At 36.1% G+C, this 24,021-nt stretch overlaps 1 protein-coding gene across 1 annotated transcript in view; it reads right to left on the minus strand.

The window, feature by feature from the left end:
* Window positions 1–9,553: 9,553 nt before the first annotated feature.
* The window catches only part of KIF18A (kinesin family member 18A), a gene marked incomplete at both ends in the record, with an annotated part of 42,545 nt that continues 28,077 nt past the window's right edge, over window positions 9,554–24,021 (minus strand). Inside the window, 4 exons of the mRNA XM_082485157.1 lie at window positions 9,554–9,702; window positions 11,373–11,473; window positions 13,924–14,028; window positions 14,547–15,030. Coding sequence (XP_082341283.1) covers window positions 9,554–9,702; window positions 11,373–11,473; window positions 13,924–14,028; window positions 14,547–15,030 — 839 coding nt within the window. The remainder of the gene's footprint in view (window positions 9,703–11,372; window positions 11,474–13,923; window positions 14,029–14,546; window positions 15,031–24,021) is intronic.

Here is a 24,021-nt window from a genome sequence, read left to right on the forward strand (position 1 = left end):
AGATTATATGAAAATCACTATTTCCAAGTTCTATAGCAATATTGGGATATTTGTGGATTCAGGGGTTTTGTTTTGTTTTGGGTTTTGTTTATTTGTTTTTCTTATCTCTCTCCAAAATGGGAAATTGTAATTTACATGAAGTCATTACAGTGCTGAGATCAGAAGCTAGCTCAATTGTGCCCACTATGGTCCCTGGACCTCTACATCTCCACTAGGATAGACTCTCACCTGGGAGAGATGCCAAAAACCAGGGTAAAAGTTCAAAAACTTTAATCTGTTCTTTATTAGAGTGCAATCTTTTAAATCTACGGAGTATCTGGAGAGTAAATATAAACTTCAATTGGGAGGAGATACCCAGAGCGCCAAACTTGAATGTCTTCAAGGAACAAGACTTACCTGCCAGGTGAGGAATTCAACCTGCCAAGGAAATTCAAGTCAGGCTGCCGTTCTGAACTGCCTTCTGGTAAAGAGTCTCTTCCAGCCTCTTCCTGTCTCTGTTGACTACAGAGGGTGCCAAGGAAGACTAGCTTCTTACCATTAAGCACCTAAGATATTAAGGAAAAACTCACAATAGCCATACAGAATCACAGAATGGTCAGGGTTGGGAGGCACCTCTGGAGATCATCCAGTCCAACCCCCCCGCCAGAGCAGAGTCACCTACAGCAGCGGCACAGGACGGCGTCCAGGCGGGTTTGGAATGGCTCCAGAGTGGGAGACTCCACAACCTCTCCGGGCAGCCTGTGCCAGTGCTCTGCCACCCTCACAGGAAAGAAGTTCCTCCTCATGTTGAGATGGAACTTCCTATGTTCCAGTTTGTGCCCGTTACCTCTTGTCCTATCACTGGGCACCACTGAAAAAAGACTGTTCCCATCCCCCGGCACCCTCCCCTTAAGTATTTATAAGCATTGATAAGATTCCCCGCTCAGTCGTCTTCTTTTCTAGACTGAAAAGACCTAAGTGCCTCAGCCTTACTAGAATTAAAAGTACAGCGAGCCCGGTCTCCTCTTTCTAGTAGAGCCCCTTATCAGATACTAACGGAAAGACCAGAACCAAACGCACTAATGACACCGAACTCGCCCTCCTGCCTCCCCATCTGCTCTGAGCACCCGCTGAACCGCTCTCTGTGTCCGATACCTCCCCACAACCCTTTCTTCCACAGATTTCTTTAAACACTTTTGAACTGAAAGCTTTCGGCACTCATCACATTTTAAATTACAGAGCTCACTGACATAAAATATGCTACGCAGTGAAGAACTTTCATATGTTTTGAACCTGCCCTTTAGTTCTCGTACAGTAAGAAACAGTGAATAATTGTTGCCTAGTCCCTTTTTCCATGACTCATTATTTCATACGCCTTTATCAGAACTCCTCAATCACCTACTTTCCAGGCTGAAGTGTCCCAATCTATTTAATCATTCCTTGTATTCAGGCTGTTCAGTACTTTAATCACTCCTCTCATCCTTCTTTATACCTTTTGTAGTTCTACTACATTTATTTGAAATGTGTGGGCCAACACTGTTAAGACGCAGGCACGCCAAGGATTTACACAATGATTTGTTCTCTATTCATTTTCGTGCTATTTTGATCACAGAGCTGATGTTTTCGTGGTATTTTTAACAATAACTCCAAGGTCTCTTTCCTGAGTCATAATATCTATTTGAGAACCCACCGTCATGTATGTACAGTTTGGGTTGTTTTCCTTCTTGTGCATTATTTTGCATTCATTGACATTCAGTTTCATCTGTTATTTTATTGCCCAGTCACTGAGTAGCCGCGATGCTCCTACAACTCTTCATAGTTAGCTTTGGTTTCAACTACCTGAATAACTCAGTATCAATAATTTTGTAGCAAAAATTTACTTTAGAACCCCTTCTTGAAATAATTTGTGAATATATGAAACCCTATGGATCGAGCACACTTACCAGGAGTGCATCAGTAATCTTCCCTCTCTTCTGAAAACTGATCATTTATTCCCATCCTTTGATTTTGACCTTTAAAGCACTTAACTCTTACACAGATTCCACCCCCCGCTACCCCCACCCTTTGCCCAAAAGCAACTTTCTTTAATAGGTACCATGAGGTACCTTCTGACAGCTTTTTTGAAATTTAAGTGGACTACACTAAGCATTTCTATCTTAATTATAAGCTCAGAGTCTGTAAAGTAATCAAATAGATTTGTGATACATGACTTCCCTCTACAGAAAGATTATATCCTGCCCATAGGTTTAACTATCCCGCATCTGGATCGTGTTTCCTAACAGATCGCTTATTACATTCTTTAAATTTTTGTGTAGAACTCTAGAGCTTCCAAAAAAAACCCAAAAACCAACCCAAAACCCACCAAAACCCCAACAAAAAAACCAACCCAACAAAACCAAAGAACCAATTTTGCCAGTCTACAAGTCATTGATACTAAGGACAACTAAAGCAATAGATCTCACGTCACAGTTATTCAGCTGTTCTGTATTTGACCTTTAAGGGTTTTGGCTAGCGAGAGAGATCAATTATATCATCTTTAAATACTCTTTTATAAAATACCTTCTATTGACTCTTCAGTTCGAGACAATTCACCCCATTCCTTTGAATCACAGGATCATTCAGGCTGAAAGAGAGCTTGGAAGGTGACCTAGTCCAGCCTCCTGCTTGAAGCAGGGTCAACACTGATTTCAGACCAAGTCACTCAGGGCTTTGTCCAGTTCTTTAAGCGCCCAAGGACAGAGATTCCACACTCACTTGGGCAGCTTGTTCCAGCCCTTAGTTATCCCCACCATTAGAAACCCCTCCAGTTCAATTTAGGACCACTCTTCCACCACGCACCTCAGCAGACCTCCTCTGGTTTATGAACAGCTGCTATTAAACCTTCTCCTTGCCAAGCTAAAAGCAAACCCTACTCCCTCAGCCTTTGCCTTGTGCTCCAGCCCCACACCACGTTGGTTGCAAAGGTTCCCGTTGGTCATCTCCTTTAGCTCCGAATGGCAGTCCTGCCCTCAAGCGTGCCAGCTGCACTCCCACAGCTCGGTGGCCCCTGCAAACTTGATAAGGGTGGTTTTCATCTCTTTCAACCTTAAATTACAATTTACCTAGTTCTTGTCAAGAAAAGCTCCGACAAGCAAGTCTCATTTAACATATCTTAGGAATTCCTTTAAGATTTTTACCTCCTTTAAGATCTCTACCATGGCCTTTCCTCTTTGACTACTTTTTTACTGAACCACTATGAGTCAGCCCTTACACAGGTGGAAAAGTATTTAACTATTAACTTTCATATTTAGCAAATGATTTAACAACTTTTCTATTTAAAATTCTCTTTGTTTTTCCTTTTATATCTTCCACATTTTTACTTTCAGTATTGAAAGGTACACATTTTGACTTCTAACAGTCTCCTGTATTTGGCTTTTTAAGTATGCGTTTTCCCCCTCTTCCCCACAAAGGCTGATTTGATAGATACCTCAGGTGAACGGCTTCAGCATTTATCTGCCCCCTTCCAGTTTATTTTTAAACATTTACTTCAGTTTTAGCTTCCCTTTCCCCAGTTAAATAGTTTAGTGACTATTTTGGACTTTTTGTCTCCTGCAAAGGTTGGTGAATGTGAGCGTATTAGAAAGTGATGGATAACCTTTGAGGCATCACCTATATGCTGCTCAGGCCTCGGTAGTCAAGCATTGGTTTTGGTGTCTAGAAGTGTAATCATAGTGCATCATAGTCCCTTCTGACACTATTTTACCTGCACACAGTTAAATCTTTAATTACTATGCTGTTTTCTGCTTTTGAAAGACTGTTTTCCTTTATGCCATTGTCCTGATGCAGGCTGGGATGAACAATAGGAATTTATCTATTGAATTTCAATGCAAGTACGTTTCATGTTAATCATATGGTTAACTCATCCACTGGTTTTCCAGTCTCCTTTAGAATACAGAGCTGCTATAATATCCAAAGTTAGTTTTTCTGGATATCTTTTCTTTTTGAAGATATCTAAGTAAGTGAACCAACCGCTTCAATGCAATGCAAAGTACAGTAGCCTCTAAGTGCATTTGCTCACTAGCTGTAAAACTCTTTTCATCATCTTACTGTAGTACTTCGTGAACTATAACTACAGGTATTCAGTTAAAAACAACACCAGCAATGATGGTAGGCTAAAATTCAAACCACAAAATGAAAATTGTTTCAGTTAAACACTGTTAAACCTTGATTTACTCTACTGTAGCTTCTAATACATGTTAGACTCAATCACTCCATTGTAGAACTTAGATGCACAATAGTCATGCTACATAAAACCTTAAGACCTAATATGTATAGCACAATTGAACTTAAAGCAATGGGGAAACGAGGAATAATTTTCCCAAGAGCACTACATCGCAGAGAAATAAAACGGGCCATTTACCATTACACATCTACTCTCTATTAAAGGCAGCTCTTGGAATTTCCTGCAGGGAAGACTACATATTTTACACTTCCAGTGGATGAATTTTCTAAGAATGTTTACTTTCTCTGGTTGTTAAAACCAATTTCCTCATGCCTGTTTACAGACACGCATTTTTAAAAAGCCAATCAAAGTGAAATACAACTGCTTAGAAGTCCAAGTGATTTTCAAGGTGGACCACTTTGCTGACTTAAATCTTTATTTTCACATTATGTTTTCAGGCCTCCAAACAGTACCTGCTATCTTCTGCAGCTAGAGTACCGAAACTTGCAGGTGCAAGAGACTCGTCTGCCTCAGCAGAGGAGATCCCCAAAATATTTGTCTCAATAAGCAGATGCCTCATCATCTTCAGGCTGCTATCGGAACTTCTCTCACCACCACAAATGACTTTTCCTAATAACCCAATCAAGCTCTTGTGCTTTGCCAGTTTGACATGACAGCACATATGTTGTTGTTTTTTTTGTTTTTTTTTTTTTTTTTCCCTCTTGGTGTATAACCTTAACATTCCAGATAACCTGCAGAAATCTACAGGGTCTTTCTGGATCTAAGTCTGCATAAGTCTTTGTTTACTATCAGGTTAACAAAGATTGGTACAATTCTATAAAAATCAACGGATATGCTTGGCTTTCAACATGCCTAGGCACTTGGCACAAATATGCTGAAGCATAGCGGTTGTGGGCCCATACCCATGACTAAAGGTAGTTACTCAAAAGGAATGACTGAAATATTTGCTACTTGTGTGGAATTAGTCATGAAAACTGTGTTTTGCAAAATGGGTATGAAGATGTAACGAGTCCATTATAAATGGCTCAGTCTCTATTGCCCCACTGACAACAATACTGTTCTCGTTTTTCTGTCTTTCTTTCTTCTGTATCCAACTCCATCCCCAGTAACAAGTATTCACAGGCTCCCAAGCCTACGCTTCAGATAGCTCCTATAAATTCACTTTCCTGCAATGACAATAAGCAAGTAAATGAGTCACAGTACAAACTATACCCTACAGCCTTTGTATGTTTTCCTAAGAATTATCCGGTGGGACAAGATCTTTAACATCCCTTTCACACTTGCAACAAATTGCTTTTCAGAAAAATTTCTGCCCATTTGGTCATGGGAAATGTCGACCTCTTGGTAAAACAGTCTGCAATGAGCTCTTTTGAAAAGGTGATAATAGCAAGCTGTCCTGAAAGCCCGGCCGGGGACCAGAAAGAGGTTACCAGGGCTCCCAAGCTTGTACTAACAGGGGTTCAACCAAATAAACACAGCAGCTAGACTAAAACATCGGGGTCCCTGTCGACTGCAATCCCTTTCAGGAGAAAAAATAAGACATATTGGAGTATGACATATTCCTAATGTAGACTATAGGAAACAGATCCTTTATTTGGCTAAAGAGAGCCTGGTCAACATACCTCTGCTTGTACACCAATATTTTTAGATATTGAGGGTTTCCTGACTGCTTTGGTTTGATGGAAAGAGCAATGAGAATTTCAATACTGAGTATTTTACAGGCAGAGTGTTCCAATACTGCCCTTTGAGCTATGCAAGGGCATTTGTAACACCAACGTGAAGACTATCATATTAAAGCCAATACTATTCATATCCAATTACACACACAGAGGGTATTATGGCAACAACGTATGTACCTCCTCTTATTTTAAAGAGAGGCTCCAGATTTGTGTTGCAACATATACTCAGAAATAATCTGAAGAGAAAAACTTTTACAAAGAGTTAATGTTACTAAATATGTTTCTTCTCACCCTTCTCCAAAATATACTACATACCACATCGTTGCAATTTATCTATCTACAGATTTTCTGAGAGTTTTATACTCTAATAATTTAGCATATGAACTTTTCGAAACACTAAAATAAGACATTTGTATATGAGGGACTGCTTTCCACAATGCTAATATGCAGCGCTGAACTCATGAATGTTCTATTAATTAAGACAGAGCCATGAATACTAGACCAAAATTTTTGACTCAGGCTAATATTTGCTTTAAACAAACTAGTTATCTGTATTAAATAAGAAAGCAAGATGAGCCAAGATCAGTACTCTTATTGCCATGTATATGTCCAAACATACAAAAGTTGTCACGCATCTCACATAGCAAGTATAATTCACTCAGTGCCTATGAAGTTTTAGGTACCCAAGATGACAGACTCTAGAATAGTTACGGAGCACAACATTTTCTTCAAGTGATTTTATTTTAAAACTATTGCCTTTTTTTTTTCCTTCCAACTAAATAAGATTAAATTGACCCAAATAATTTGAATTCTTGATTCAGCCTGAGTCATGTTATGTTGTGCAATATTCCGTTCCATCCCATCTGGCAAGACTTAACACTGCATGGTACAACAGAGTGAAATCAATTAAATGTATACTTCAGATAAATGCTATTACTTAAATTAGTTTGCAAAGGCAGGCCAACAGGTAACAGGCAATGTAGATTGGCAAGAAAATGAGATGAGTTATATCATACCTCCTCTGCTTCCCAAATACTCTTCGCTTTCTACCTAAGAGGAAACTGGCAATCTGACAAAAAACTTATTAGGCACTGAAAAGTTCTGTACCAGTACTGTGCGTGAAATGTGCTCTGAAGCCCCTTCTGCTTATGAGGTTTATGTGTTCATAGTATGTAACAAAATAATTGTACAATTAATAAGCAGTATATTAAATCAACAGCAATCTGAAATACAAAAATCCTACTTCAATCTGTTAGAATTTCTGGAAACATTTCATTTATGCTAGTTATAAATGGTAAATATGTACCTAGCTAACAAACTTGCAATCAACATCTGGTTAGCAGATAGGAATGGGAGTCACTTCTCATCTCAGTGTGCTAATTTTCTCAACATACTTTTTTTTTTTTTCCAGTCCCTGGAAGTGTTGCAAGCCAATCAAATCAATTCAACTCAGGAGTATGCAAAACACATTAAGAAAAGATGAGATCTCGTCAGTTCTCTGCTTTGACCGAGTATCAAAATGTTGCATGCACAAGCTCATCTAAAAACCTTTTAAAATTGCTAGGAACATTTATGTTTAAGTCTTATGTGCCACAAGAGCAATGCACATTACAACTATATTAATAAGCAAAGCCCAACATGCCTCTTGCAGATGTGAAGCAGTATGAACAAAAGAAGCTACATGTGCACATTTTATATTAAACAGTGAGAATTTGAAAGAAATCCCATAAATCAAAAGTGTATGGTCTTTACAATTTTGGCTGCACGAGGCGCGAAAATCATAAGAAGTTAAAATTAATTCCAAAATCTTGTTGTTCTTCACAATAGAGAAATATTAAAATGATTTCTGCCCCCCTTCATTCTACTGAAATTACTTATATCACCTTGCTGAGATGCTGTTAAGTCCCAAATTCTAGTTTTTAGGGTTGTCAGATGTTTAGAACTGTGTTCATAAAAGCCTTTTCCACAGCCAATATTTTCAAGTCGTCATTATGCTATCAGCATGACCCCATGCTCACTACAACTGTATCGCCTATACTCCCTTTAGAATGCAAATAGGAAGATTTGATTTTTCTCATCTCATTATTTTTAACTAGCAATGCCTATATCTCAAGGAATCATTGCTTCCTCTTTGAACTTCTCTGATGAAGTCAGCCTCTGCAATGTTATTTGCTCCTCCCACGAGTGGTCCTGAAAGTTTATACATGCAGCTACCATTCCCTTCTTCAGAAGCCTTCTGAGAAATGCCCCTCCAGTGTTAAGAACAAACGTGCTGACATTCGCTAGCTAGGGGGAGATATAACTGTTTGTCTATATATCAAAGAGTATAGAGAACAAAAATAAATATATAAAACTATCAACATTTGGAACACAAACAGCTTTAGGAACAGATTTGATAAAGTCTATGAGATCATGGAATCCAGTTCTCTATTACAGGAAAGCTTGTGATAGAATAATAATAGTAATAAACTGTGAAGCTCTTTTGAGCCCGTTACTATTGCTGAAAGGCAGGACATTCCTCTGCAGCACACTTCATGTTGCTTAACTGGCTGGGTTGCAAGCTCCTTGTTTTAGACAGTCGTTTGACACCACTGGAACTAGTTACTGGACTTCTTCCTCTAGTTCTCCTTAGTTTGGGGAAATTAATGTATACACTTAATTTGTACAGACCAAACACACTAGAATGATGTTCGTAAGGGTGGGCAGGATGTCAAGGCTAAAATACAACTATATATAACCACTTTGTCTCTGAATATTAATCATTTACCAGAAGATACAATATAAACTATGTGTACTTATATCAGACATTTTTCAAAATAAATAAAAGAGGCAAAAAGGTACTTTTTTTCCCCTAGAAGTTCGATTCACATTATATTGCTCTTAATAAAACTAAAAATTTATTTAGAGTAATTAACATAATTATCCTATTTACAACTGAATTAAAAACTGAAAAATAAACCAGAAACATTTACAACCAAGTCACAGACTAAAAATAGAAAGGCTAAAAAATTTAGATATAATACTTCATTACAAACACTTTTCGTAAATATTTTTGTCTCCTGGTACTACATTGCTAGTATCTGTCCACGGTAACATACCTAAGAATAAACTGGCATCCTAATGCTAAGCACGAACACATTTTAATATTAACATCTGTGTAACTTGCTTCCAAAAGAAAAACAATTTTAACATTAGGAAGTTTCAGTGAATATAATTTAGCAGGTCAAAACAATTTTTCTAACTTTTGTATCACAAAATTGTCATTAGAAAATTAAGCCTGACTGTAGGTAAGCAATTTAAACTAGCATCTAAAAATTACAGCACCACTGATCCCCTTAAAGACTTGCATTGTCTGAAGTATTAATCTGTTAGTTGTAAACACAGGGAAATGCTCACAAAGATTATGGCAAAAGGTTTACCGTGCACTTCTCCATTCCCAAGCCTAAATGAAGTTTCTTATTCATTTGTTAATACACAAAAGATGTTTGTAAGCTTTAACAGGAGACTAAAAAAGAACTTAATCACTGAATTTCCAAAAAGTGGTTCTTTCTGAAATAGTGCATTACTGATAGACACAACTTTAACACAAAACAATTCACAAGAGGAAAACGAAAGTCATCCTATTCTCATTTGCTATCCATCAATCCTGCTTGAAATATGGATGAACTCAGAATTAAATCCTATTTTTTTTCTTACAAACACGAAGTAAAAGATTTTTTGATGTCCTTGATTTAACACCCAAAGCTACATTTCCTTCAGAAAGGCTTCTAACCAGGTTCCTTGGCACATCCTGTTCTTGCTTCCAGCTCCTCGTTTTAATTCCTAGCAAAAAAAGAGAAATGTTATTACAAACAGGAGACACTCATTCAATAAACATAAGGAGAATTTGGCCTACCTGGATCTCCTTTTCAAAGCATGTCTAAGAATTTTTACACATATATCTTGTCCTTATTGAAAGCCTAATTTTGCTATGCAAAAACGTAGTCACTCTCAGGTCAGTAATCCAGTGTGCTAATTGCCTAGAAAGTGCAACAATTAGACCCTCAATTGACATGAGATGCTATTAAAAAGGCACAGTGGTCTACATAAAAATGTAGAAATATGTGAAAATTTTATTAATCCTTATTATTATAGAAGAGTATTGAAAAATGAAGACTATGTCATTAAAGAAAGTTTTGTCTACTTAATCTGAAAGCAGCTCTTCCTCTAAGGTATTTGGTGACATTTCATTCCTCTCCTGTAATGCATGCTTTTGAAAATAAAATGTATTTTACATTCAGTTAAACTTTGAAGAATCAAAAATCTATTCTCTCTTTCAGAAGATGGTGCTTCATTACATAGCTTCTTAATAATACCAGAGTAGTGATTGATTTTGGTAACTTCATAACCTGGTCTTTGGCAGTAGAAATTGACACCAATGTAACTGTGTATGCACTTTGCCAAATAAGTAACTCTTGGTTAGGCAATATTTAGCCTCAGATTTACACTTTTTACAAACTTTACTGTAATAGAACCTCAACATTTCTCATGAATGGAGAATAATACATATTCTTATGTACTTGCTCCCTCACATGAGTTCTTACATAAAAAGAGATATGTGCTGTAAAACTGGCATATTGCCTATGGCACCGGGAAAAGCTACAAGATTGGACTATTTCATAAGAACAGCAGACTAAAACTTTAAACAGTCTTTGATCTCCTCTAACTGCCCAAAAAGTTGCACTAAGAAACATCATTACGTGCATTTCTGAAGACAGAGAGGAAAAGGAGACCAGTGGCTAGAGATAAAAGGAAAATTTTAAGAATTTAGTGCATTGAAATCTACTGCAACTGGCAAGCAACTTAATGCCATGCGCTAGGAAAGGCAGATGTTTCTGGAAAGTTGCAAACAAAAGACCTTTGTGCACATTTACTGAAAAAATTATTTATAACTGATTTTGGTACAGTTAAGATTTATATAACTTAGAGAGGAGCTATGTAATTGTAGCACTTTCATGGAATATCACCTGATAGTATTATTATCAGCCATCTGTTAGAAGCAAAATAATTCCTAAATATTGCCTTAAAATAATTTTTTCCTCAGCTATTATGTTCGCCCAAAATAGTGCCAAAGTTTAAGTAATAAATCTTTGAAAAAAATGCATCTGTAAAAATAAATCAGTGTGGTGTTATAAAACAAAGCAAGCAGTTAAAAATAGGTATGGAAATGGTTAGAGGATTATATTTCTTGATTAACCACACTTGGCAAAGATAAAATTGGTAATAAAGTTCCCCAAATTCCTCAGTAAGTGCACAAACAATTTTTGGTGGAAGACCTTAACTGAGTTTTGATTAGATGCCATCTAGATAACTGGTTAAGACATTCAAAATGATGGCTTAGTGTACTGATCACAGCAACGCGTGTTGTTAAATTGACAAAACCCTTGATTTTGGACCTCCTGTACAAACACAGTTACCAATGCAGTGTCATACATTCAGGTTTTGACACTTACCTGCTATTTTGGGTACTCGCAAAGCTCTATGGCTCTCTTGTCGAATGCGTTTTGCAGAAACAGGGTCTTGCAGGCTGCCTAACCCAGTGTTTGATGTAGAACTGGAAAAACAGCCAGAAAAGAGTTTGCTTTCAGTAAAGCGATTAAGGTACATTACAGTAGTTTGGGCCTTGCAATGTAGAAATATATTAAGTTTTTGGTAGTTCATAACAGAATGCAAAGAATAAACTAATTTATCATGTGTATATATGGCTATTATCCCCTTTTTCCTTTTTAAAACTTTACAGGAATGTTTCAACTGTTAAAATAAGAAGTAATGCTGCCATTTATTTTAAAATTAAGACCATTTTTGGGGGGGAACAACAGAAGCTAGTTTGATGGTCATTGCACACAAATTACACTAAGAAATAATCTTAACACATGTACAAAATCCTCGAAATGACCAAGCTGTGTTTATTGAACAAATCACATTTTTTATTGCTACAATAATTTTTCTACAGCCTCCAACACAGTTGGAGGGGGTGGCTTCATAGCAGACTTTTTAGCTAAGCTGCAAGAAAGCTGTTATAGCTTCAAATTCATTAAGACAAAACCGCTATATTTTAAAGCCTTTTATGTCATGGACCTAAGATCTACAGTGAAAATTATGAACCTATCTGATCTCACCCTTTTACACTTGCCTTGCTAACGTCCCCAGTTCCACTCTGTAAGACAGCCTCATAAAGAAGCTAATTCTATTTATGTCCCCAGTTTCTATGCTTTTCCCATTCCTCTAATGATATTGTATTATTCCCACTTTATAGTTCCCTAACTTACACTAGTTTCTTAATAATAATTTTCTGCCTAAACGAAAATATATAGCAAGCAGTAAAGACTAAGTAAAGACTAAAATCCTAAGATCTATTCATACATGCTTCTTGGAAGAGAAGTTATGCCAGTTAGAATGCAATGCTATTTAGTAAAAGCAGCCTCTATTATGACTGACTCATCTCTTATCCCTTGTTCTAGCAACATGACTGTTTCAAATTATATTTCTAATGTACAGCATATGTCTGAAATTTATATTTTTATTCTAATGTTAGTAAGAGATGAATGACTGAACTACTTCAAACAGAGAAACCATGGGAGAGAAGTAAAGAAGAGAAAGGAAAGGAGGCACTATCTGAAAAGTAAGAGCACACGAAGCTTTCATTCCTTCTCTTCATCACCAACTGCTAGACAAAGCCATAAAGATTTTTGGTTTAAAGTCTCAGGCAGAATAAATAATCCCTGAAAAAGGAATAAAAGTTGTGGGATTTTTCTGTAGCGTTATTCTAACTTGGAAACTGGGAAATACATGCTTGAGACACAGAAGGAATGAGATAAAACAGCAGAAAGAGCTAGTCCTTTGGGAAGAGGTGAGCGCATTTAAGTTGGGAAATCATTACACAAGTATTAGAAAAAAAGTACTCGAAGTCTGTCTTAGAACAGACTCTGGAAGTTCCTATACCTCTCCTTAAAGGGAATCTAGAAAACTAGCTCAGATTCAGAAAGCAGGTGACTTATTTTGCTAAATTCATAATCAACTATTTGAAAAAACTGAAAACACGTGATGTGCCTCTTTTCTCATCCCAGAACAATACAGTTTCTTCCTCATCCTAGAGCAGTCCTAGCAAAACAGTTTAGAACAATAATTAGTAACAATTAGATCAAGAACATGAAAGTGAATCAGATAAATTTGTGATTTCCTAGCAAGATTTTTCTATCTGAAAGATGCTAATAAACAAGAGTGCTTAAGTTTGTCCCATGCCCTGCAGCAGCTCCACTCACTGTCCAGCAGCAGGTGATTTAAATATGATTTAAAAAACATTGTATCAATTTTTGCTTTTGGAAAAAGAAAAAAAGAAAGAAAAAGAAAACAGTGATGTTTTATGAGTACTGACCTGACAGCTAGTCCTTAAATTTATTAACAAAAAAGTGCATTTGCACTTAGTGTCTATTCAGTTTCAGCCTTTCTGCTGCTCCTGGTAACAAGCCTTTTTCAGAAGTGACCCAATGGGAGTTCTTCCCCTTTATTCTCACAAGAATGAAGTCATAATAACTGAGACTGGAAATGAATTATCAGAAAAACCAAGGCACTGACCACATAACTATTGTTAAGCATTTTCTGCACTTTCTATTTTGGTAGTTTCTAATGTGTTTCAGCAAAGGCATAACATTTTCAAACAAATTAGATTTTTAATTGACAATGGAATTTCTCTTTTCAGAATTATGCGTCATTGTTCTATTTTGAGTAGACAACAGATACGGAATACACGATATTAGTTTGTACTTGCTAAAACAACAGAAGTTTCTAAACAAAAAGTAAAAAAGATTCTACTCAAAATGCCAGGGGAAAAAAAAAAAAAAAAAAAAAAAAAGAATTGTCAAACATATTTGAGTCAGAACATCTCATATGTAGGTCCAGATGACTTGATAAGATGTTTTCAGATTTGAAATAGAATACCGAAACTGAAGAAAGAACTTAAATGAATTCAAACTCACTTGTATGGAAGAGTTAGCTTAATCTTACCTTAATACCTTTCTTTTTCTTGCAGCAGCAGAGGTCATTGCCATGTACGAGGGCTTCTGAAGTACTGAAGTAGGATTTTCGGTATTTAAGGAAGAGAGACCAAGTCTGAAACTAAAGAATTATATTTTTGTAAAAATCTATTCTGGGTAAGGGTCAAGTGAAATTGTTCTTAACTGTAAATAATATATGTTAAGTTGAAAAACAATACTGGAAACTTGTTTCAATAGTATTACTTGAGGTAGCTTCGCAGGACTTCACACATATAGGGCAGCTTTAACAATGGCATCTCAATATCAAAGAGGTTAAGGTATCCATTTCACAGATAGGAAAAGTAAGGCTTACAGGAAGTAACCAGCGTAAGGCATCACAAACAATTTCAGAAGTCCTGTATTTTTGGTCCATAACTTGTAAACAGGATAAGCTTTCAACTTCATCTGTTGTCACTAACATACCATTGATTTCAAACAATGGCAGAATTGAATCTGATGTTGATTAAAATTGAGGGTTTGATTTTCAAAACGTTGGTTTGACAAATAAAAATTTACATCAATGGCAAAACCTAGTTAGGAAGAAAAACAGGATTAAGTTTGGGTAATAGTCCTTCCCATATAAATGGAAAATACCTTTGCAGAACGCTAGCGCCCTGTGGCTGTGACTCCTTCATGGATGAGTCAGTGGATGTTGCAGTTGTTTCACCTGTCTCTTCATAAAGAATTACTGTTGAGTTCATGTCATCTTCATCGCACTCTGGGATTATGTCACAGGTAGAGTCCATAATACGTGCCTTTTTCATCGGTATGTCTATATTACGTACACTGGCTTCCTGAAGGCCTGCAAGGCGTAAAGGTTTCTGTACCACAATTTGTGTACAGCAGCTTTGTGCTGGCTTTCTGCACAATTCTGGCGTATACACAATAGGGCGGACCTCCTTGGTTAGAGAATCCTCCAGATGACGGAGACTGTATTGCTTGGATGCAGCAGGACTTTGAGCTGTGATCGGAGAGTCCATTAGCTTCCGCCTAGTTCTTTTCTGTGGTGGTACTGCACATTCTACTATTTCTTGTGTATTGTTATTCATTCCTTGTGACGGTGTACCAAAAGTTGTACCTGGGCAACACAGGCAACGATGGTTAGCACATTTACCTATATTTACTACTTAAATCTTGCTTTTTCCCTTCCTCTTCCCTGCTGAAATATGTTTATTAGCAGAAATTATTCCAAATACTATTTATTTCATTTACATATTCATTTGATCATATAACTCAAGTTATTGCTATTGCAGCATTGTCCAGATGGTAGCATTTGTTCTATGGCACTCAAAGTATTATAAATATGCATAGACTGATACAGTTAATCCCAGAGATATTACAAGTAATCACAAGTAAGATATGACACATGACAACAGGGAATGGAAGAGTAAGAGCATTGAAAATGATTGCATTATCATGACATAACTCTTAATTTAATTTAAGACAGTACTACCACAGTAATCTACAGCTGCCTCCGGATGACGGCCATTTTTCCCTAGCAAGTACCATGCAGTAGAATGAGAAACTGTTGTAGAAAGAAGAACATAGAATCACTTGGAGGAATAAAATTCTTTGACATTGCAAATGAGCGTAGTGTTTTGGAAAAGAGGAAAGAAAAGTCACTTGGATCCTCTCATCTCAATATATGAACTCTGCAAAAAAGCTCTTTACTAAAACCCCCACCCCTAAAAATAACAAAGCAAGCAATGCAGCAGTAATTGGCAATTCCCATTCATCCTGATTTATACTGTTTTTCTTGAAGAGTCATAATATTTTTATTTTCAAGCAGATGGTAATAAAGGCAATCTCCGAAATAAGAGAGAAAGGCCTTTCTTTTATTAAAGTTTTCCGTAAACTTGAATAATTTTAAGACAGAAAATGGCTAGGCTAGAGGTGACTTCAGTAGTTAATAACAAAAAGGATTATTTTTTTTTAAACAAATCAAGAGTAGGAGAGGACTGTCAAAACCCCAAGTACTTCTATATTTAACTTTCCGTGCAAGTTTAAGCAATCAAGAATACTATTCTTAAGATGCCTATGGATCGTCCTCACTTCAGCTGGTAGCCACAGCATCGTACCTCCCCTTTCCGCATTGCCTACTCCACTCCTATGAGCAACTGAACTGTAAAAGGAGCTCCTGCTTTTCAAATTGCTGCAAGTTACTCGGGAATTATCTATGGCATTCATACGACAGTGCTAACAAATATTTATTTCTTCTAAAATTCCATTCTATTTTTGCCTCAGAATAAGACAGTTAGTTTGAACTCCTCAGTCTGAATGCTTCTTTAGCTCGCTCTCATGTGTTAACACTTACGGCACTTTAGGTGTTCCATAAAAATTCTTTGAAGAGGAAGAAAATTGATTAAAACCATATATTGCATTATTCCCCCCCCCCCCCCCCGTTTGATTTCTCACAAAAAGCAAGGCTTAAATGATTGTAGTCTTTTCTCCAGCTGTTTACCACTTCTCAGCCCCCATTTAATTTTGACCTCATCGCCCAGTTGCAACCCAATTTGCCATAGGCCAGAAGCTTTAAGAATGCCAATTCCCAAAGTACCCTGAGAAATCAGATGTCTTGGGGAAAAGGCCCAAATAAGAGCCTCGTTGAAGGAAAGCTGTCAAAGGGTGAAGGATGATCTCAGCATCAGCTTTTTGTGCACACTTTGGAACTAGACATACCATCTGATGCATTCCTCATGCCCAGCTACACAAGACGATGCCCAATTACAAGATATAATTTAGAGCAGTGAGGGGACAGGAAAGGATTTAGAGACTACCACGAGACCTAGACCTGTTCTGGGCGGATGGAATGGGTAGTATCAAAGCGTGTACAAGTCACAAGTAAATTAGATGCTAATATATAGACCACAAATCTATTCTATGTTGCCAGAAGTTAATTCAATAATGAAACAGTTGAAAAAACAAAGCAAGCATTTACTCCTCACTCAAGGGCTCAGTTTGAGAAAGAACGATGTTTAAACTACTATGGTTCAACAAACTTGCAACATCCAACAATGCATAAACAATAAAAGCAGGTTAATTTAAGATAACCGCTCACGGGAAAAGATGCCTGGATAATTACATGAACAATTACAATTCTATTATGCTGTTTTCAGCTTTGAAGAAACACAAACACAGAAAACTCAGGCCCGAGAGGCCTACTTGACATGAAATAACTGAATTCTGAATTTCTGCATGTGCGTATGCATATGTATGGTTCACTTCGCTACATACATATATATGTAAAGGAATTTTTTTTTGTTGAAATGCAAAATACATTATTCTCTCATAACTAATCTTAGTCTAATTTGTGGTCAGCATTCACCAGGTGAAGCGCAGCAGGTTTTTGAGACACAGTAGCTTAATTTTAATCTAAACATTAAGCTAAATCAGTAAATTCTCCACAAGCAGTGAAATGGAAAGGGTAGTACACCAGGGCTGGTGTGTTCCCCAAATAATTTTTACCTCCACCAGAAATAATATAAGCCTACTTTCAAGGAAGACATTTTTCTCCAAGACTTGGTAGGATTTCCTTGATAACAAGCAAGAAACTTATTCACAAACCGCTTTCAATATGTACTCTGCGATGCTATCAACAATGCCATGCTTCATTAATGTGCTTGCTCTTAATTTCGGTTTCATGGGTACAATATTTTTCTATGTTAAAGACTAACGTTTATTTCTTTCAAAGAACCCCATTTTCTAGTCATCACAACCAAAAATTGAGGCCAAAACTTTTTTTTTTTTTTAAAGATTTTTTGACAGCTTATATTCTTAAATACAAGAATAAGCTTTATCTAAAGATTCCAATGTAGTGTTTGAAATAACTATCCATTAAACATTTCAGGACACATTTTAAAGTATTAATTTTTTAGGTTTTCCTCCTACTTATATGTTTCGGGAAAAATAATGGTTAGGATTCTATTTGTCTGTCATCAGGACAGGGAGGTTCCAGTTTCCGAAAGTTTGCTTACTGTAAGACACTGAGGTTTTGCTAATGTCCTAAAGTTACGAGGCAGGAAGTCTGATGGAGAAACGTTTTGGTGAGAGTGCCAAGTTTTAGAAGCTTCTTCAGGACTAAATACTGGAAGCATTTTTAAATTAACTGTAAATGCAAGCATTTAAACCATGAACTAAATAGGTAAAGAACACAAAAGTATTGGCAACATCAATAATTTGTTGAATTTCATCATAATGAACAGTATTTCATACTGTAATACAAGTATATTAATGAAAAGACAGTTGCAGCGATTTTACATAAGACAAATATAATCCCTTCATAAAAACCCAGACCTATTTTTAAAATCTATTTATTTCTGGAATGAAACTCATTGTAAAATGAAGTTAAAACAAAACTAGCTTTTCTTGCCAGTTAAGTATTGGAAAGCATATAAAATATTCAAGAAGTGTCCCTTCTCAAAGCTTTTTGTGAAAGTATTAAGTTGCTCCAAACACAATAAACAAGAAAGTAAAGAAAAGCATCACCAGCAACTTGGTTTTGCTAAATGACATATACCAAATATGATGTGACAAAAAAAGACCAAACAAAACAACCAGCCCCATCATCGCAACTCCACGCTAGCTTGCTGTTATACAGAATATAGCTCCAAACAGTTAAAATCTAAAGTAAACATAAATAGAACAAGAAAAGAATTTAAATCCACAAAATAAAGGAATGCCAGTGTTTTTATTTGTCTCGATAAGGAAGCAAGATACTGAAGCCAGTTGCTAATTTTTTGCAGGTGCTTTTAATAGCTGTCTTTGAGAAGTTTAAATAAAATGGACTCAGACAACTAGAGCTGCTACAAAAGCACTACTCCCACAGATTTCAGATGACTTCAAATGGTCATATCAAAAGTGTTTCTCCTTAATAAAAAAAAAATTGTTATTTCATTTTTTGCGAGAATTTATTTTCAAATACTTCAAAGGCTACTCAGTATTAAATAGCATTGATATTTAGAGGTATACTTTAAGATTTATATATATATATATATATATATAAATTCTTAAGGAAAGAGAAAATTTAGTACCACAAGCTGACACAAAAGTAATATGCCTCAAACCTAAACACCATACCTTGTCTTTCCTAAATACTAAATTCATACAATTTTAGCATAATTTTGCCTAAACAAGCACTGAATATTTCATCAAGCAATTTTAGAAAATGTTGTCATCTACCATTACATGGCTTATATTGCAAGGGGACAGCTAAAACTAGGGGGAAATAGTTCCCTGAAATCCTATTCAAGAAAGGAAAAAGACAAAGCTCCAGAACAAAGGACTTCAATGTTTTAAGTGGCAAATATGAACTTCCAGTATTAAAGCAACACAGAGGAGACACTAATTTCATAGCAGCTCATGCCTATTAAAACCAGAGTATTTGTGTGACAGTTTTAGGCAATGCTTTCTCCCAGGATACTAAATTTTAACATGATGTTAAGTGCTAGTAGGTGGCATGTGTGTATATGTTACATGGTTTAGCACATGCTTTATCTTATTGCCGAAATATTCTAATGAGTAAACATAGAAAATTCAGCCAACAGTACATTCCTAGTTAGGGTCCGAAATAATATATAATACGTTAATAAAATATTAGAGATGAGGTCAATAAGGAACTATTTTGTTTCTTGCAGTAACGAACAGTAGATGCCCCACTCATATCACAAACTACTTTTAACACTAAGAGCAATACGTACCTCCCGCAGAACAATTACATTATTGAACTCACTGCTGTGGCAAATCCCGTAAGTATAAACGGGTTACAAAATACAGATTTGACTAACTTGGAAGATACTGGCAATTATTACATGTGATTGGTTCAATGGGATTTCCCATTGCATTGGAACTGGAAACTGCAAGTCAGCTGACTCTAGATTTGCCCTGTTATCACTGTCTATCTTAGGAGTGTTTTACTGGCTAGCGACGGACCAAGTACGGCTTTTCTTGTTTTCTTAACGAACAAATCTAAACAGTTCCCGAATGGATGTCTACTGCTAATCGTTAAGTGTTGTTATTACTTTTCTACTGAAAGACAAACAACACATTCCAGCTCTAAAGAAAATCTCCAGACCTGTTCCATAATAAGGCAGGGAAATGATAATGTTTATGGTTTGTATTTGCTTCACGTTTTACAGCCAGTTCAATCTTTTGCATCAGACTGATCATCATGATTCAGCCATATTAAGCTTACTTTTTATTTCATACACAAAAATGAATCACTGTATACTTTACGGAAACATCCACAGTTAACGTGATGGAGTAGTTTAAAAGAAAAAATTAGAAGTTGTATTTCCTTAGCTAGTGCTTTCAGCTACAATGCTTCTCTTTAAAAATAAGCATTATTCCAAATATATTTTAGAGAATAGATCACATTTGCTGATCTTTAATTTTAGGCTGCTGATTATAAAACATAATTGTCAGATTTTTTTTTTTTATATTATTTTTCTTAAGAGATTCACTCGGAAATTAAAAATAACAGTCATCCTCTGCTGACCAACCACTCCCCATCAAACAGTATGAGGTGGTTTTGGTCACTAGTTTGTTGTATTATCTGTCCCAAAAGACTACTCAGAAGAACTGATTTATCAGGAGAGAACCATAGCAATATTAGATATTTACAGCCCTGTGAGTTAATATGAGAAGCAGAACGCAATATTTGTGAAACATGAGTCACAGCAAAAGTGAGTAGAGTTCATGACAAAATGACTCTGATAAATTGGGTTAGTTCTAATTGACACTTGGGACAAAAACATGGCCAAGACTTCTCTTCTTCTGGAACTCATGTTAATACATGCATAAGGGGATTATTTCTGGAAACTGTGCTAAATTAAGTCTACCAGGTTGTTCTGCTAAGTGAAATCAAATATTAATGCATTCGTTTCAATAAACATTTCTGGGCTACCAATGATTGATCCAATTACAATACTAATCATACATTTTCATTCTTTTAACAACTGACTCATGGAATTCCAAATTGCAAATGAGGTCTAGTGAACGCATTTCAATTATTTAATATTCATGTGACCCAAAGGCATCACTGTGATGGCCAGTTTCACAACAGCTTCGCAAACAGCAGCTGTGGACTGAAAAAGGCCAAAACCCAGGCTGCAGTCTTGTGAGTCCCAGTGGTCAGGTGCACGATGTTACGCAACATGAGGAAAAAAATACTTAAAAGTCATATAGGACAGTGCTAAAAAGCTGCTCAGTATAAGACAAATCTTTCCTATATACAAGACGCATGCTTTTCCTACATTCAATCAAATCTTTTACTACATACAATTACACCCTAATTTTTCCTGCCATGCAAAAATAATAAATTGACTTTACTTTTGGATGCTTGTGACCACGGGAGGTAATGGAAGCCTTTGTTTGTTTGTTTGTTTTTGTTTTGTTATGTTGTTGGGTTTTTTTGTTTGTTTGTTTGTTTTTCCTGTAAATCAATTCCATTCTCTCAATGGTAATGTACAGTAAGGCTTCCGGAAATGGGATGCCTGAAACAATGCCAAGAACTTTCCCATTCACAGAAATACTTGTAAATACCAGTCAGAGCTCTCCACCCATCTGTCCATACTCTATGAATACTGTATGGCTCCCCACTAACCAACACCCAAGAATGGGGGCCTGAATCCATTTTTAAATGAACTTACATTGTTTTCAGAGCTTGTGCTTTACTTAATACAAACAGTTGAGCTGTTCATGAGGTTGCATATTTATGGTATCGTGAAGCATACACAAGCTTAATATCTTTTTTTACATATTTGTAAAGAAAAAATGATAGTGGAAAATCAGCATTTCCTCTACAAACAACAATTCTAATTTATAATTAAGGTCAGAATAAATAATTAGTATGGGTGGATACTTACAAATAGTAGTATACATTGATGAAACAAGTGTTTAAAAAAAACCCAAATCTTCCCTAGTAATACCGAGTAGAAAGTATGGCTAGGACATGTTATGGAAACCCCATGTTAAGGCTTCATAATGAAAGTGAGCAAGAGTAGAGGTTCTGAAAATAATGTTTTCAGTCATATTTTAAGAAGCAAAAATTAAATTACCAAGGAAAAAATATTTAAAAAGTATAATGTGAATACATTCACTGGGATACATTAATGTTGTGTTAATATTTTAAAATTATTTTTACTCGAACAATTTGAAATTAAAAGATAATTCAAATGTTTCATTTTAGATGAAATTTGAGGGTATTTAATTTTATTTTTAAAATCCAGAAGTGGTGGATGAAGAAAAAAAAAAAAACACATCAAATAAGCACAATCAGAAATTTAAGATTCAGATACTCTCTTAAGTTCTTCACAAACCACTCCTTGAATCTTTACATAAGGTGTGTTAGCGTGCATCATAAAACAATTGTTTGTTAGATCAAATTACTTGTTGTGCATGGCTGTGTTAATATGGCACCATCTATACAAACCAGAAGGGCAAGGAACATTAGCTTAGGACAAATTGTGAATTTTCTGAGATCTATTTCTGGTACCCACAGTAGTGCTACTGTACATACAGTTGCCTAAGCAATACTCCTTGGTTGGATGAGGTTGCTGATTAACAGTCAGCTAGGAATGTACATCTCCGACTCTCAGAGCAAGACGTGTTACAGAAAGTGCTTAAAGGTGTCAAAGGTTAAAGGAAGGAAAAACAAGACAGAAAGACGTCTATTCCTGTAGTGAAGGCTACACGTGCTTTGGCAAAGCTTGAGCTTTAATTAGCTTTCTCCAAAAGATCAGAGCATGTAAGCACAAGAATTATCTTGATAGCTTGACCATAGCAACAGACATTGAATGAATGGCCAGGAAGTATCTTGATCTTTTCCTCTCCCACTATGACTTCATATTATTTAATACATAGGAGACCCTTTCCAAGGAAGAAATCTTCATTAGAAACAAAGAGAGCAATTCAGCTGAAATTTTTTGATATTTTCAAAATCCTGAAAGAAAGAAGGATCTTATAATAAGGTAATATCAAAACCACGTCATACAATAAACTAAGCACATTTTGAATATATTTTTCAAAACTTACTTCTGTAAGAGACTTTCAACAAAACCTCAAATAAAATTCCCTACCCTTTCAACCCTTGCTGTCATTCCCTTTACTCTTTTTAGATGATTTTTCCACTTCAATTACTAGTTTGACTTCCTTCTTCAGGATCAGATAGTTGAATGCAGTTACTGCCAAAGAAAACCACAAGAAGTTAAGGCCCTGCTTTCACAACTTTTCCTATTCTACAGAAATGATTCAGTTGCTTCAGCTGTTTGGGGACAGTGCTTATTATCAGAAGAGTTATTTATATAACCTAAAGCATTTTAGTTTTTATGCAAAAACACTCAATAACAATTCATTTGCATTTGAACAATGTCATGGCTCCCTCTAAAAGGAGGGCCAGCAAAAAGTTATAGTGTCATTAAAAATTTTTCTGCAATGATTAGTGCCTCATGTTTTACGACATGCAGAACTCAGCAGTTTCCTTTAAGCACAGGGGTTTTTCTCTGCCACTTCCATTTTAAACGCATAGTGACTAAACAGTAACCTGCAGTTTGGTAAGGAATTTGAAATTTCTGAACATGGATACCGCATGGATACCGCATACATCCTTACACACTTTTGAGTTCAACAAAAGATATGTAATTACTAACTTCATAAGCTTACACTACGAGGAATTCATATTTTCCCCCCATAAATCTTACTGTTTTCTACATGAGTAACATCTCATTTTTGCAGAGAGATTTTATCTCAGAAAATTTTTCTTTCAAATATGGGTTAACATAGGTTCAAAAGCAACACATTCCATTTGTTACCAGCAGATTTAGTACACTCTTCTCTTAGATGCTCTAGGCTTACATTTCATGTGAAAGAAACATTACATTGCCACCAATTAACTTTTCCACCCTCTCCTGCAAATTATTTAAAAAGAAACTTCTGAGGCACTATCACAAGGCAACATATATTTATATTACATGGGAGATTTTTAAAAAAATACTGCTCTCAGCTTGTAACATGAAAAATAAGAACCAAATCACAAGAAATGAACTGCATTGCTCTTTCCTGCTGACAAGCTGAA

This window comes from Vanellus vanellus (genome assembly GCF_965231255.1).
Source record: "Vanellus vanellus genome assembly, chromosome: 6".
NCBI classification, from domain to species: domain Eukaryota; kingdom Metazoa; phylum Chordata; class Aves; order Charadriiformes; family Charadriidae; genus Vanellus; species Vanellus vanellus.